This window comes from Ornithorhynchus anatinus, chromosome 7 (genome assembly GCF_004115215.2).
Source record: "Ornithorhynchus anatinus isolate Pmale09 chromosome 7, mOrnAna1.pri.v4, whole genome shotgun sequence".
NCBI classification, from domain to species: Eukaryota; Metazoa; Chordata; class Mammalia; order Monotremata; family Ornithorhynchidae; genus Ornithorhynchus; species Ornithorhynchus anatinus.
In genome coordinates this window covers 63,396,418-63,413,064 of record NC_041734.1, presented here as the reverse complement: position 1 = coordinate 63,413,064, position 16,647 = coordinate 63,396,418, and the positions used below count along the sequence as shown (strand labels likewise).

General features: G+C 45.9%; 1 protein-coding gene across 5 annotated transcripts; it reads right to left on the bottom strand.

The window, feature by feature from the left end:
- Positions 1 to 1,805: 1,805 nt before the first annotated feature.
- C4BPB (complement component 4 binding protein beta) lies at positions 1,806 to 9,772 on the bottom strand. 5 transcript variants are annotated; one of them, XM_029068475.2, is made up of 6 exons: positions 9,362 to 9,772; positions 7,739 to 7,909; positions 5,056 to 5,238; positions 4,723 to 4,816; positions 2,878 to 3,028; positions 1,806 to 2,025 (listed from the first exon to the last, which is right to left on the bottom strand). In XM_029068475.2, the coding sequence occupies exons 1-6, from the start codon at positions 9,420 to 9,422 to the stop codon at positions 1,885 to 1,887; spliced, it is 801 nt and encodes a 266-aa protein (XP_028924308.1). In that variant the 5' UTR covers positions 9,423 to 9,772; the 3' UTR covers positions 1,806 to 1,884. The 5 variants fall into 5 exon arrangements, with proteins under 5 accessions (XP_028924308.1, XP_028924312.1, XP_028924309.1 ...); XM_029068479.2 differs by having other exon boundaries at positions 2,951 to 3,028; positions 9,362 to 9,769; XM_029068476.2 differs by having other exon boundaries at positions 2,920 to 3,028; positions 9,362 to 9,765.
- Positions 9,773 to 16,647: the final 6,875 nt, after the last annotated feature.

Sequence of the window (16,647 nt, the reverse complement as noted above, 5' to 3'; positions counted from 1 at the left end):
TGCTGTGCAGTGGAGGGGGCAGGAGGGTGGGGGGGGGCTGTTAAATGGTGTTTCAATCAATGATTAACTGGGAATTGAAGTTTACTTTCCTCATTCCGGGGGCCCCTCCCCCCACTCCTCAGCTGGCCAGCATCATTGGTATCAGATGTTGCAATATTATTTTCCCCCTAGCCAACCCTTTCCTGAAAGTGACAGGATGCTTTGAAATCAGAGCCAAAGAACTTGTTTTTGTTTGGTAAACACAAGTCCCTTCTGAAGTGGACTGTTGAGTACTGCTCAGAGAGGCTGTGTGGTTTCTTGGGGATCTTCTGCCACTTCTGGGGTTCATTCCCCCCTCCCACCCAGCTTTTTCTCCAGATTGTCTCTGGGCAGACCCCTGCTAAGCATGTTTGAAAGCAATGTAAGACCACTGCCTCCATCCAGAAAACCTAGGAAAATTCCCAGGATATCGGGCAAAGCTTCCAGTCAATCAGTCGATCACTGGTATTTATTGAACACTTACTATGTGCAGAGCACTGTATTAAACACTTGAGAGTACAATGCAACAGAATTAGCAGACATATTCCTTATCCTTAAAGAGCTCACAGTCATCCAAGGTTTTTGAAGATTGGTGATTAAGATTATAAACTCCTCAAGGGCAGGGATCACATCTGCCTGCTCTACTGTTCTCATCCAAGCTCTTAGGGTAGTGCTTTGCACACAGTAAGCACTCAATAAATACGATTGAATGAATGAATGAATGCACTGCAAACAGTCCGTGCTCAATCCATACCATTGACTGATTCATCGATTGATTGATCGTTTTGGCATAAGCAGTGTGGCCTACTGGATAGAGCACAGGCCTGGGAGTCAGAAGGACTTGGGTTATAATCCCAGCTCCACCACTTGTCTGCTGTGTGACCTCGGGCACGTCACTTGAATTCTCTGTGCCTCAATTCCCTTATCTGTAAAATGAGGATTAAGACTGTGAGCCCTATGTGGGACAGGAACTGTGCCCAACCTGATTATCTTGTATCTACTCCAGTGCTTAATAGAGTGCCTAGTACAGAGTAAGTGCTTAATAAATACCACAGTTAATTAGGAAGTGGGGTTAGGACAGAGCTGGGACAGCAGACCATAATCTCCTGGAGTGTGGCAAACTCGCCTGCCAACTCTATTGTATTGTGACCTCCCGAGCACCCAGTATAGTGCTCTACACACGGTGAGTGCCCAATAAACACCATTGATTGATTGATTGGGTAGAGCTGATGATCTCCATTCCTTCCACAGTTTAATGCCCCCCAGCTACTGAGCAAATGCCCCAGTTGCCTCCATGTTTTGCGGAAGTCAATTTGCCTATGAACCCTTGGGTTGTCTTCAGTCTATCTGAGGACATATTCTGCAGGAGTATGGGAGCAGGAGTCCAGGATTTCAAGAAAAAGAAACAAACAATTTGAACGTGGTTTGCACACAGTAAGTGCTCAATAAATACGTTTGACTGACTGACTGACTGACTGACTGACTGACTGACTGACTGAATAGCATACTGGGCTGTAAATCAAACCTAGAGTGTAACCCCAGCTCTTCTCTGACTTGTTGTGTGACTTTGGGCAAGTCACACACCTCTCTGAACCACATATTCCTCACCTATACAAGAGAGAGTTATCCCTCTGAGATCCAAGGAAGTCAAAAGAGAAAGCTCCATCCCAGGCCAAACCCATGGGCCCCAGTAAAGCTCAAACACAAAGCATCAAAGAAACAAGAGAGAACAAAGGGTCTGGAAAAATTGCTGTTCTGTTATGAACTTCACCAAGTTAAGCCATTGAGTCTTTCCGATCCAAAATTTAAATTTATTCAGAGGATGAATTTTGTTCAAGGGACGGTTTCTCCACTCCAAGTACTCGTTCAGCTCCTTTCCAGTTGCAGCTTCTCATTTTCCAGATGAAGTTTCTTTATCTCCAGGGAAGATTTTAGTTCCTCCCACCTTGGCTGGCACTTCTGCAACTGTATCCCTTCTTTTACTACCTCACAGATGTTCCTCTTTAGCTGAAAAAGATATGCAGAGAGGAGAGAAGGGGGAGGTTGGATTATGAGGACCTAAGTGGGGAGAGAAACCCATGAGTGCAGCTGTGCCCTTATGAACATTGTTTTATGGTACTTGTGAAGTGCTTATAATGTTCCAGGGACTATATACTAACCTCTGGGGTAAATACAATATAATCAGGTTGGACACAGTCCCTGTCTCACATGGGGCTCATGGTTTGGGCAGAGGATTTTCAGATTTGCAGATGAGGGAACTGAGGCACAGGGAAGTGAAGTGATTTACCGAAAGTCACACGGCTGGTCAGTGGCAGAACCGGAATCAGAACAAAGAACCTCTGACTCCCAGGACCATGCTCTTTCCAGTAGACCATGTTGTTTCCTTGCTTATCTACACCTTCCCTGATTTAGATCTTCCTGTCCATTTTCTTCATTTTTGACCTCCTGGTTGTAAATATTTTTATCTTAATGCCCTCTGTTAGAGAGGAAGTTCCTTGTGGGCGGGGTTGTGTCACTTCTTTATTCTGTGTTTCCTAAGCACCTAGTACAGGGTCTCTCACCAAATGGGTGCTCAATACCGTTACTACCCAAATACTACTACTGAGCCCATCCTGAGAAAGAAGAAAGTAGCTAAAACAGAATTAGCAGACACATTCCTTACCCATAAAGAGCTCAGTCATCCAAGGTTTTTGAGGCTTGGTGGTTAGATTGTAAACTCCTCAAGAGCAGAGATCACGTCTGCAGGCTCTACCGTTCTCACCCAAGCTCTTAGTACAGTGCTTTGCACACAGTAAACGCTCAATAAATACGATTGAGTGAATGAATGGGAGGCCTGGGGACTCCTGGGGACGCCCTCACCCACAAACACACACACCGAAGACCAATGAGTATCTTCTCAACCTGAAGTAGAGCCTGAGTATGAGCTACGCACGCCTCTTCACAAATGGGTTCCTCGCCGCTCCACTCTCCATCGACACACTTCCGAGAGAGTCTGCCCACCAGCTGAAACCTGAGAGAACAGTTCATTCATTCATTCGTTCAATGGTATTTATTGAGCACTTACTGTGTGCAGAGCACTGTACTAAGTGCTTGGAAAGTTCAGCAACAAATAGAGACAATCCCTACCCAGCAATAGCTCACAGCCTAGAATGGGGAGACAGACAACAAAACCAAACAAAACAAGTAGACAAGCATCAATAGCATCAATAAAAATAAATATTATTATAGATATATACACATAAAATAAACAGAATAATTAATATGTACATATACACAAAAGTGCAGTGGAAGGAGGTGTGGAGGGGGGTCCTAGATGGACCTAAGACCCTGCCGGGGCAGCCTCTACCCTGGACTCCTCCTCCTCCAGATCACCAGCTCCTCAAGGGTGATGATTCACTCATTCAGTAATATTTATTGAGCACTTACTATGTACAAAGCACTGTACTAAGCACTTGGAATGTACAATTCGGCAACATATAGAGACAATCCCTGCCCGTGGCTTAGTGGAAAGAGCCTGGGCTTCGGAGTCAGAGGTCATGGGTTCGACTCCCGGCTCTGCCACTTGTCAGCTGTGTGACTGTGGGCAAGTCACTTAACTTCTCTGTGCCTCAGTTACCTCATCTGTAAAATGGGGATTAACTGTGAGCCTCACGTGGGACGACCTGATTACCCTGTATCTCCCCCAGCGCTTAGAACAGTGCTCGGCACATAGTAAGCGCTTAACAAATACCAACATTATTATTAAACTGATGATTATATTTGCTCCTTCCTCTATCATGCCCCCAGTAGTTAGTGCCTCCATCAGGGCTACTGAACTCCCCTCCCAGCCACCCTCCCCCGCTCCCCAGGGGAACAGGCCAGGAACAGGCTCTCTGCCCATCAGAATGGCTTTGAATGTGCGGGTTTGGTTTCCAGAGCCAGATCTATGAATACTTAGAGAGGAGGAGAACAAGGAGGAGCAGGAGGAAGAGGAGAAGGAAAAAGGAAGAGAAGGAGAAAGTGGTGAAGAAGAAAAAAGGAGGAGGAGCAGAAGGAGAAAAGGAGGAGAAAGAAAGGAGCAAGTGGAGGAGGAATGAGATGGGGAGGAGGAGGAGAAAACAGGAGGAGAAGAAAACTCGGGAGGATAAGAAGGAGGAAGTAGGAGAAGAGGAAGAGAAAAAAGAGGGGAAGGAGGAGAGGAGGAGAAGGATGAAGAGAAAGAGGAGAAAGGTGAAAAGAAAAGGAAGAGAAGGAGAAGGAGAAAGTGGTGAAGAAGAAAAAGGATGAAGAGGAGGAGGAGAAGGAAAAGAGGAGCAAGAGGAGAAGGAGGAGAAAAGAGAAAAGGAAGACAAAGGGAGAGAAGAGAAGGAGGAAGAGGAAAAAGAGGAGGAGAAAAAAGAGGGGAATAAGAAGAGGAGGAGAAAGATGAAAAGAATATAAGAAAGGGAAGGAGAAGGAGAAAGTGGTGAAGAAGAAAAAGGAGGAGAAGGAACCAGAGGGGAAATGAGCAAAAGGAGGAGGAAGAAGAAGAAGAGGAGGAGGAAGAGCAGAAAAAGGAAGAGAAGGAGGAGGAGAAGAAATTAGAGGAGAAGGAGGAGGAAGAGGATAACGAGGAGGACAAGGAGGAGAAGGGAAAAGGTGGAAACCATTGCCCCATAGTTTAGGCTTGAGCCTTCTACCGCTCATCATTTAGGAATCTGGCAGAGATTGTCTGGATGCACTCACCCCTCCTCACAGTGGTAAGTGACAGTAGAACCTGAAGTCAAGTCGTTGGCTGTGAATTGGCCATGCGCTGGCTTCTTGGGACTGGGACAATTGGCTAGGAAGGGAGAGAACAGTGTGAGCGACAGGGCCCAGCTGCAGAGACAAGATAGACCCCAGAGGTGGACTGTTGTCCGGGAGCAGCCCTAGCCCAGATGCTTTCATCCTCATTGAGCGCCGCGCTGGGCGGGAAAGGTTCCTCTTGCTGGACAGGAGTTTGCCTAGGTGAAGAGTCGATTGAACCCCGAGTCCCATTGCCAGGCTCTCCGTGCCCGCTGGAGGATCTAGAGAACTTACTGGTTCTGCAGGTGGGGAGAGGCGGGGACCACGTGTGGTTCTCCAGGCACTGGCTCGAGCCACTGCCCTTCAGGACATAGCCATCGTCACAGGTAAAACTGACTGTCTCCTGCTCAGCCACGGGCCCTTGCTCTGGTGGACTCCTCTGGCCATTCGCCACCAACGGGTTGGGACAGTGACCCGCTGCAAAAGGAAACAGGAAGTCGTTGAAGTAGTAGTACTAATAATTATAAGAATTTTGGATTTCTTAAGCGCTTACTACATGCCAAGCACTGTACTAAGCACAGGAGATAGAAGATCTATCTATAGATCTATAGGGGATAGAAGGTCCCACACAAGGCCTCACACTGAAAGTGGGAGGGAGAACATGTATTGAATCCCTATTTTGCAGATGGAAATCCGAGACACAGAGAAGTTGACTTGCCTAAGATCATACAGCAGACGAGCGGCAGAGCAGGGATTAGAACCCAGGTCCTCTGACTCCCAATCCTGCACTCTTTCTATTAGGCCAGACTGGTGGTGGTAATAATAATGTTAATAATGTTGCTATTAAGCACTTGCTATGTATTGAGCACTGTTCTAAGCAATGGGGGAGATACAGGGTAATCAGATTGCCCCCCACGTGAGGCTCACAGTCTTCATCCCCCTTTGACAGATGAGGGAACTGAGGCCCAGAGAAGTTCAATGACTTGCCCAAAGTCACACAGCTGACAGGTGGTGGAGCTGAGATTAGAACCCATGACCTCTACCGCCTAAGCCCATGATCTTTCCACTGAGCCACGCTGCTTCTCTTGGTAGTGGTGATAGGCAGAGCTATAATAATAATAATAATAATGTTGGTATTTGTTAAGTGCTTACTATGTTCAGAACACTGTTCTAAGTGCTGGGGTAGATACAGAGTCATCAGGTTGTCCCATGTGAGGCTCACAGTCTTCATCCCCATTTTACAGATGAGGCAACTGAGGTACAGAGAAGTTAAGTGACTTGCCCACAGTCACACAGCTGACTATAGTCAGTCACTACAGTCAGGCCAAGTCACTATAGACTGCAGGCTCACTGTGGGCAGGGAATGTGTCTGTTATATTGTTACACTGTACTCCCCCAAGCAGGTAGTAAGGTGCTCTGCACATAGTAAGCGCTCAATAAATATGATTGACTGACTAGTAGTAAAGTAGTAGTCATCATCCTAATAGTAATAATGATAGAAATAGCAGTACTGATAGAACTCAAAGCTTTGGGGGACATGTCTATCAACTGCGTTGTATTCTCCCAAGAACTTAGTACAATGTTCTGCATGCCGTAAATGCTCAATAAATACCACTGATTGATTAATTACTTGATTATTATGGGTGGATATAAAGTGTAATCCCCAAGGCAGAGGCAGACCAAAGGACAATCTTCCTTATCATTATTATTACCATTCTTACAGCAGGCAGGGAACTTGTCAGTTAACTACTGTATCTTACTCTTCCAAGCACTTAGTAGATTGCTCTGCACATGGTAAGCACTCAATAAATACCATTGATAAATTCCATGGCCTAGTGAATATACCATGGGCCTGGGAGTCAGAAGGACCTGGCTCTGCCACATGTCTGTTGTGTGACCTCGGGCGAGTCACTTCATTTCCCTGGGACACGGCAACCTTATCTGTAAAAAGGGGATTAAGACTCGGAGCTCTATGTGGGACGGGGACTGTGTCCAACCTGATTATTTTATATCTACCCCAGCGCTTAAAGCAGTGCTTGACACATAGTAAACACTTAATAAATACCATTATTATTATTATTATACTGTTGTTTGTTAAGCTCATACTATGTGTCAAGCTGTGTTCTAAGGGCTTCGGTAGATATAAATTAATCCGGTTGAAAACATTCCCTATCTGACATGGGAGACCAGGAGGGAGAACAGGTATAATAATAATAATAATTATGGAATTTGTTAAGCGCTTACTATGTGCCAAGCATAGAATCCCCATTACCCAGATGAGGAAACTGAAGTACAGAGAAGCCAAGTGATTTGCCCAAGGTCACATAGTAATAATAATGTTGATATTTGTTAAGCGCTTACTATGTGCAGAGCAGTGTTCTAAGCGCTGGGGTAGATACAGGGTAATCAGGTTGTCCCATGTGAGGCTCACAGTTAATCCCCATTTTCTAGATGAGGTAACTGAGGCACAGAGAAGTTAAGTGACTTGCCCACAGTCACACAGCTGACAAGTGGCAGAGCCGCGGGTCGAATCCGTGACCTCTGACTCCGAAGCCCAGGCTCTTTCCACTGAGCCACGCTGCTTCCCCTAAGGAAGTAAGTAAGTGACATAGCCAGGATTAGAACGTAAGTACCTCTCCACTAAAATGGGGATTCAATTCCTGTTCTTCCTCCTACATAGACTGTGACCCTCATGTGGGATGGGACTCTGCCCAACCTGATTATCTTGTGCCTCCCCCCGAGTGCTTAGTGCAATGTTTAGTTTTATTAATAATAATCCTTTTCAGAACAGAAGTGGAAATGAACCCCAGAGCAGTTAAATGACTTGCCCAAAGACATGCAACAGGCAAATGGCAGAGTTGGGGGCTAGAACTCGGGTCCCCTGATTCTCAGGCCCATGCTCTTTCCATTAGGCCATGCATGCTGCCTCTCACTGCTCCTACGCATCAATTGGTCTGAACCAAGAGAGGAGACTCACGGAGGCAGGAGGGGGCTGGTCTGTCCCACTTGTGAGAAGCGTTGCAGAAGAGTGTTTTCTTCCCCACGAGGTGGTAGCCTTTAGTACAGCTGTAGGTCACCCATGTCTCATCTTCCTTCTCCAGCACTATGAGGATGCTATGATTCGCTGCAAGGGGCTCTGGACAGATCCCTGCCAAAAGAAAGAAGAGCGGATACATATGGATGGATTCAACTTCCTTTCTTCTTGCCCTTTCCCTGACTGCGTCCCACCCCACCCTCAACAGGAGGGAAAGGGAGATACCTTTTATAAGGAGGGAGACCTGTATTTCTGCAAGAGACGGTTTGGTTGGACAGAAAAAAGGACTTTCTGACACTTGGGGGATTAAACACTAGAACCGATTACTAAGTGAGATGGGGTAGCCACCATTTCTAGTGATGCTTAAAAATAGAAGCATCTCGCTCTGACCTGGGTGTTTTAGGCGTTGCCTGCTTGGAGACAAGGGAGTGGATCAGATGACCTCATGAGTTTCTTTCCTTTGGATTCTATTCTGTGACTAGACCCTCCAGTTTTCCCATCACGTGGGGTTTAGAGTGCTGGTTCAGATGTGTTCAGGTGCCATGTGTCCTCCCCTCCTCTCACCCACCCCTCTACGACCCCAATAGCTTCCCACAGCTGTTACCTGTAGGAAGACCCAAGGGACAATACGGAGCTCACCCAACCCAGCTCCTTTCCAGCCCACTCTCCTCCCTCCCTCCTTCCCCAGGAGATGGGCCTTATGGTTGGAATCAGATGGGATCTCCCACCACCTCAACTTTGTAATCTTCATCGGAGGGAAAGGGGAAAGAGCAGGAGGCTAGACGAGGGGAGAGCTGTGAACTCGTTGTGGGGAGGGAATATGTCTGTTGCTGTATTGTAGTTTCCCAAGCACTTAGTACAATGCTTTGCACACAGTAAGCGTTCAATAAATATAATTGAATGAAATGAAAGAGAGAGGCAGAGAGAGACTGTAAGCTCCCTCTAAATGGTAAGTTCCCTCTAGACTGTAAACTCCCTCTAATAATAATAATTATTATTATGGCGTTTGTTAGGCACTTATTAAGCACTGGAATGGATACAAGCAAATTGGGCTGGAAACAGTCCCTGTCCCACGTGAGGCTCACAGTCTCAATCCCCATTTTACAGATGAGGTAACTGAGGCCCAGGGAAGCGAAGTGACTTGGCTAAGGTCACACAGCAGGTGAGTGGTAGAGGCGGGATCAGAACCCATGACCATCTGACTGCCAGGCCCGTGCTCTAACCACTGGGCCATGCTGCTTCTCCAGACTGCAATCAACTCTACCAACTCTGTTGCACTGTACTCTCCCAAGTGCTTAGTATAGTGCTCTTCACACAGGAAGTGCTCAATAAATATGATTGAGAGAGAGAGAAAGAGAAAGGGCTGGAGAAAGGGAGAGAGAAATGAAGGGCTAGAGAAAGGGAGAGAGGGAGAGAAAAGGAAGAACAGGAGAAAAGGAGAGATAGTTACTCCTGATGTTACCAATGAGCCTGTAGCCAGTGGCAATGTGCCCATCCTCTAAGGACTAGAAGATTACACGAACGAGGAAGACAGGCTCCTTTTCCACCCCCTCCTAGACGACTTACCCCCTACTGAAGGAATCAGCAACCAGATGGCTCCAATGTAGCTGACAAGCCAGAAATTCATCTCTCTTGAGACCTCTGGCAGGCCCTGCCTACTTCTTAGGAAATCACACGCATACCACTAACCAGAATCAGTCCTGCAGCCCGCTCCAGAGAGCAGGGCCGTGGGGATCCCGGGAGACTGGCGGGAGGGAAGGGAAGGAGCTCTGGTGCAGAACACCCTAGAAAATGGCCTATCGGGGCAGCAAAGAGGTGGGAATTCAGAACAATGAAAGGGAGGAGTCCCAGGTGGGGGATGCGGGGGAGGATGCCGGACAGGGAGAGGGTGTGCAAGGCTTGGAAGGAAATTAAAATCTTTAAACTCTCCTTTTCGGGGAAATATTTGAGTTCGGGGAAATTGACACTGACCAGTAACAGTTCCCTCAGACCTCAAACCGGCCAGGAGTGACAGAGTCCAGGCTCCAGCCCCCACAAGCCATCGATCCCTTTCAATTTTGGCTGGCACACTGATCCAGTCTCCTCCTCCTGCCCCTCTCCTGTTCTGCTTTCCACACCTAGTTTCTCCCAGTGCAGCAAGCAGTTTCCAGGGAAGCGAGGTGGAGTCAGCATTTGCCTGTCTGGGAATGGACTATCTCCACTATTTGTTTTTATTTTACGGTATTTGTTAACCATTTACTATGTAAGCCGGGCACTGTACTAAGCGCTGAGGTAGATACAGATAAATCAGGCTGGCCACAGTCCATGTCGCACCTGGGGCTCACAAGTCTTATACCCATTTTAAAGATGAGGTAACTGAGGCCCAGAGAAGTGAAGTGACTTACCCAAGGTAACACAGCAGACAAGTGGCCAAGTCTAGATTTGAACCCAGGTCCTTTTGATTCCCAGGCCCGTTTTCTATGCACTACACCACACTGCTTCCAGAAGTATGTCTGGCAAATGGCCTCTGGCACTTCTGAGAGTCTCCTCGTGGAACAGGTCCGACCTCTCCCGGTAAAAGATTACTCACTTTTTTTCAGGGTTCTTCAGATTAGCCCGAACCAATTCTTCAGCTTTCTCCACTTTTTCATTCATTCGATCGTATTTATTAAGTGCTTAATGTGTTCAAATGATTGCCGATGCTGAGCTGGATGGTCCTCAGTCAGTCAGTTGTATTTGTTGACTGACCGTGTGTACAGCACTATGCTAAGTGTTTGGGAGAGTACAATATATCAATAGACACATTCCCAGCCCACGATGAGCATACGGTCTAGATGGGAAGACAGGCATTCATATAAATAAATAAATAAATTACAGATATGTACATAAGTGCTGTGGGGCTGGGAGGGGATATGAATAAAAGGAGCAAGTCAGGGTGATGAAGAAGGGAGTGGGAGAAAAGGAAAGGAGGGAAGGCATCTTGGAGGAGATGTGCCTTCAGTAAGGTTTTGAAACTGGGTAATTGTTAGATTTGAGGAGGAAGGGGGTTCCAGGCCAGGGGCAGGATGAGGGCAAGAGATCGGAAGTGAGATAGACGAGATCTAGGTGTTCAGCCACACCCTCTTCATGTTCTCCAATTCTTGGACGCCCGCATCGCCTTCAGTCTAGGCACTATTACAGAACCATGGCTTCCCAACTGACTCTCTGCTCTCACTCAGCTGACCCGGCATAGAAGGGTGGATAGAACATGGACCTGGAAGTCAGAAGGACCTGGGTTCTAATTTGACTCCACCACTTGCCGGCTATATGACCTCGGGCAAACCACTTCACCTCTCTGGGTCTCAGTCACCTCATCTGGAAGATGGGGATTAAGACTGTGAGCAGCTCCATGTGAGACAACCTGATTACCTTGTATCTACCCCAGCGCTTAGAACACTCCTTGGCACCTAGTAAGTGCTTAACAAATACCATAATTGTAATTATTATTATTTCCCCTATCTGTACTTTATTTTACTGTCCATCTCCTCCTGTAGATTGTAAGATCCTTGTGGATGAGAACCATGCCTACCAACTACATAGTATTGTACTCTCTCAAGTGCTTAGTACAGTGCTCTGCACATGGTAAACACTCAGGAAATACCATTAATTGATTAATTGGCTTGGCTGTGGTGGAGATTTTAATAAGGTCAGGAGTGTGAGAGGAGACAGATAGTGTGAAAGGGAGTGTAAGAGGAGTCAAATAGTGTGAAAGGGAAGAAGGTGGGGTGAAAGAGGCAGGAAATAAGGAGAGGCCACATTTGTCCGCCCGAAGGACTATACTTATGCCATCCCTTAGCTTTTTAGTTAAACAATTTTTAAGAGATAAAGTTCAATAGAAAAAGGTTGATTATACTATGCACTTTGATATTTACACAGAATGTTTAACATTCCTTCTAATATTGCTGTCACAGAAGATGATGACACTAATTCCATTACAACACATTTTTATCACCCTTTCATTAAGCTTATTTATTATACTGACCTCCACACAACCTTTCCCTTCACACTTTTTTTTAAGACCTCTGACTTTCTCATGTGATCATGCTACTTCTTAAGTGAGCTTCATTCTGGGCCACTGCATTCAGATAAGAAGCTCCTGGATTGGTTATAGAGTTGCATTTCCTCATATAGTTTAAAGGGAAATATGTATGAGGAAAGGGTTTTAATTCTTCTTCTGAAAATTGCCTCACACTCCCCACCACACCCTCAGAAAAATAAAAAACCTCTCTAGATAAGGCGCCTATTGGAAATCTGCCACCTGGAGAGACAGGGATGAAAAGGAGACAAGAAAAAGAAGGAAAATGTCAGAAGGCAAGGAAAGTAAAGAGGGAGGTAGGAAAGCAAAGGATTGACAAGTGGGGGGAGAAGGAGTTGGGGAGAAATCTGGCTCCCAGCTAGATATACATCTAAATTATGAGGGAAATGCTAGGGACATCTGGATAAACTGGAACAGGAGCCAGGGGGATTAATCTGAGAATTCCAGAACTCCTCCAAAGAGCTAAAGTAATCCATCTTCCTGCCCTGGTGCTTGCCTCCTCTCTTTCCACAGCCTCCTCCCTACATTCTTTGCTAAAATTACTGAGGGAGGAGAATGGGAGCGAGGAGGCTGCCTTCAGACTACAAGGCCACGGGGTGTGAAAGTTCAGGCTTGGGGAAGGAGTCAGACACACCCCAAGCCCCAAGTGTTTGAGAAGCTAATGGGTGTGGAAGGGACTCACCTTTCCTAAAACTCAGTCATTCAGGTCATTATGGGCTTGCGAAAGGAAACAAACCCTGCCTTCCAGGGAGATATTTAGAAGGCCCCAAAGATGGCTCTAAAGTGGGGACTCCTTTTTTTCTCGGGGCACCTCCCCACTCCCAAATAATAATAATGATAATTGTGATATTTAAGTGCTATGTACCAAGCACTGGGACAGATGTAAGATCAGACACACTCCCTGTCCCTCATGGGGTTCACATCTATGGGGGAGGGAGAATAGATATTTCATCCGCATTCTACAGATGAGGTAACTGAAATTCAGAGAGGTCAGTGACTCACTACCAAGTGGCAGGCAAGTGGCAGAGCTGGGAATAGAACCCAGGTCCTCTGACTCCCAGGCCCATGATCTATCCATTAGACCACAGTGTTTTAAACTGGCTTGCTAATACCCTGTTCAAGACCAAGGAACTCCTCCCCGCAAAATCTCCCCTTTGAGAGAGGGGAGAGAGAATGTGCACCAGAAGCTAGTCTGTTTTAATGATCCTTTATTGTAAAAAAACCTTCATCAACAGCTAACATGAGACAAATCGGCAGAGGAAAGGGGAGTTGGAATATACACTTTTCTCTTGGTTGGAAAAATAAATCTGACCCTAGTCCAAGCTTCTTTAGCAGGAATGGTATTTGTTGAAAACTTACTAGATGCTAAGCACTGGGCAAAATATGAGAGAAGCAGCTCAGATCCAGTTCTTGAAAAATTTTGGGCCAAACTCCTTTTCGGCTTTGGACCAGGTCAGCTAACCAATCAACCAATCATATTTATTCAGCACTTACTGTGTGAGGAGCATTGTACTAAGTGTTTGGTAGGGTACAAAAAAATAGAGTTGGTAGACACTTTCTCTGCCTGCTACAAGCATACAGTCTAGGGGGGATTGAAGCAGGGGATTGTATTTTTTAATATGTCCTTTCCTCTCCCCACACATCCTCAAGATGGATGATACTCCAAAAGTAACAGCAGTAGTAAAATTATTTATTAAGTGCTTACTTAATGCAAAATATTGTAATCAACCCTATTTATTGAGTACTTACTGTGTGCAAAGCATTTTACTAACCATTTGGGAGAGTACACTACAACAGATTTGGTAGACATTTGCCCAGACCACAGATTGCTTAGATACAGTGCTAAGCACTTAGTACAGTGCTCTGCACACAGTAAGCACTCAATAAATATGATTGAATGAATTAGATGGGGAGACAGACATTCATATAAATTACAGATATGTACATAAGTGCTGTGGGGCTGAGGGTGGGGTGAATTCAGGGTCAATATCCAAATGCAAAGACCACACAGAAAGGAGAGGGAGTAGGGGAAATGACTAAGTCAGGTAAGGCCTCTTGGAGATGTGATTTTAATAAGGCTTTGAAGGTGGGAAGAGTGATTGTAAGATGAGGAGGAAGAGGGAGTTCCAGGCCAGAGAAAGGATGTGAGCAAGGGGTGGGTGGTGAGATGAGACTGAGGTACAGTGAATAGGTTGGTGTTAGAGAGAAGTGAGCATCCTGAGTTGCAGAAGGAAATCAGTGAGGTAAGATAGGAGGGGTAGAGTTGAGAGTGCTTTAAAGTCAATGGTAAGGGGTTTCTGTTTAATGCAGAGGTAGGTAGGCAACCACTTAGGGTTCTTGAAGAGTGGAGAATCATGGACTAAAGCGTTCTTTAGAAAAATGTTCTGGGCAGCAGAGTGAAGTATGAATTGGAGTGGGGAGAGACGAGAAGCAGCCAAGTCAGAAGGAGACTGGTGCAGTAATCAAGGCAAGATAGGATTCGTACTTGGAGCAACATTGTAGCAGTTTGGATGGAGAGGAAAGGGAGGATCTTAGCGATGCTGTGAAGTAGAACCAAGATGATTTGCTGATAGATCGAATATGTGGGTTGAATAAGAGAGATGAATTGAGGATAATAATAATAATGGTATTTGTTAAGCGCTTACAATGTGCAGAGCACTGTTCTAAGCGCTAGGGTAGATACAGGGTAATCAGGTTGTCCCACGTGAGGCTCACAGTCTTAATCCCCATTTTACAGATGAGGTAACTGAGGCCCAGAGAAGTTAAGTGACTTGCCCACAGTCACACAGCTGGCAGGTGGAGGAGCTGGGATTTGAACCCATGACCTCTGACTCCCAAGCCTGTGCTCTTTCCACTGAGCCATGCTGCTTCTCATGCCAAGGCTCTGGACTTGTGATATAGGGAAGATGATGGTGCTACCTACAGTGATGGGAAAGTTAGGGGGTTTGGGAGGGAAGATGAGTTCTGTTTTAGATATGTTGGTGAGACATCCAAGTAGGATTGTTCTGAAGGCAGTAGGAAATACAAGACTGCAGAAAAGGAGAAAAATTGGGGCCAGAGATATAGATTTGGGAATCATCCACATAGATGAAACCATGGGAGAGAATGAGTTTTCCAAAGGAGTGGGTGTAAATTCAGAATAGAAGAGGACCCAGAAATGAGCCTTGAGGGACTCCCAGAATTAGGGGTGGGAAGCAGTGGAGAAACTTGCAAAAGAGACTGAGAAGGAGCAGATGGAGAGATAGGAGGAGAACTAGGAGAGGACAGTTTCAGTGAAGACAAGGCTAGTTAATGTTTTCAGGAGAAAGGGGTGATGGTCCACAGTGTTGAAGGTAGCTGAGAGGTCGAGGAGGATTAGGACAGAGTAGAGACTATTAGATTTGGCAAAAAGGAAATCACTGATGATCTTTGAGAGGGCAGTTTTGCTGGGAATTAAACAGGGTGCTTGTCCTTCAGGGAGCTCTCAATCTAAGCCCCCTTTCTCCTCCCCCGGGACTTGCTTCAAGAGTCTGGAGTCATGGAAAAACACAGGATGGAGACACTGTGCCGCCAGATCTGCCATTGAAGGTTTCAACATGTATTCCAGGTCTAACTCCCTAACAAAAAAGCCAAAAAAAAGGTCAATTCCCTGCCAGTACAGGGCCTCTAGAGAGTCAGCTAGAAGAGTGAGTAGCTGGAGGTAGGATGAAAAACAGCTGAGCTCCTCCCAAAGCAGGCAGGGAATCCCTCCACAAAACAAGTGAAATACAGTAGAAACTTTAACTCCTTCAGGTCTCAAGAGCTTCAGTACCATCCCAGACCAGTGAATGATGTGGATAACTCTAACCAAAAAGCAGGATATCACAGCTCTATAATCGGGACAGTTCCTTTTCAGAAGGAGTTACCTCCCCCAGAAGAAATGGGACCTCTTCTCTGGTTGGGGGCAGTGAACTGGGGAATCACAGGAATGAAGATTTCAGTTCCCATAAATGCTCCTGGGTATAATATGATGAAAGGTCCCTTAGGGCAGAAGAGTGTATTCTGGAAATAAAGGGCTTGGATTTCCCTGGAAAGAGCCCAAGAAAAACAGAAAGCATTTACCACTCCCCTCAGCACTGTGGGTTGGGGTTTATGCTAACAGTCTCTTTAGAAACTCCAAGAACTTGAATACTCCCTTTACCAAATTAAATGTCTGGCGCCCCCACTTGACTGTAAATCCTTGACAGCAAGGATCGCATCAACACAACTTTGCTGTGTACTCTTCCAAGGGTTTAGCATAGTGCTCTTTGCAGTAATTGCTCAATAAATGGGAAGCACAGTGACTTAGTGAATAGAGCATGGGCCTGCGTTCTAATCCCAACTCCACCACATGATTGCTGTGTGACCTTGGGCAAGTCACTTCACTGAGCCTGTTACCGCATCAGTAAAATGGGGATTGAGTGTGAGCCCCACGTGGGACAGGGACTGTGTCCAAACTGATTAGCTTGTATTTAGCCCAGTGCTTAGAAAAGTGCTTGACACATAGTAAGCACTTAAAAAGTACCATTATTATTATTATTCACAGGGCCTCAGTTTCCTCAACTGCAAAATGGGGATTCAATACCTTTTCTTCCTCCTACTTAGACTCTGAGCCCCATGTGAGACAGGTAACAGGGACTCCGTCTGACCTGATTAACTTGAATCTACCCCAGAGTTTAGAACACTGCTTGACTCATAGTAAGCACTTAACAAATAACATTTAAAAAAAAAATGGGCAAGGAACTGATATCAACCCAAGCAATCCATCAGCGAGATCCCAGAGGAAATCCTTCCAGCACTT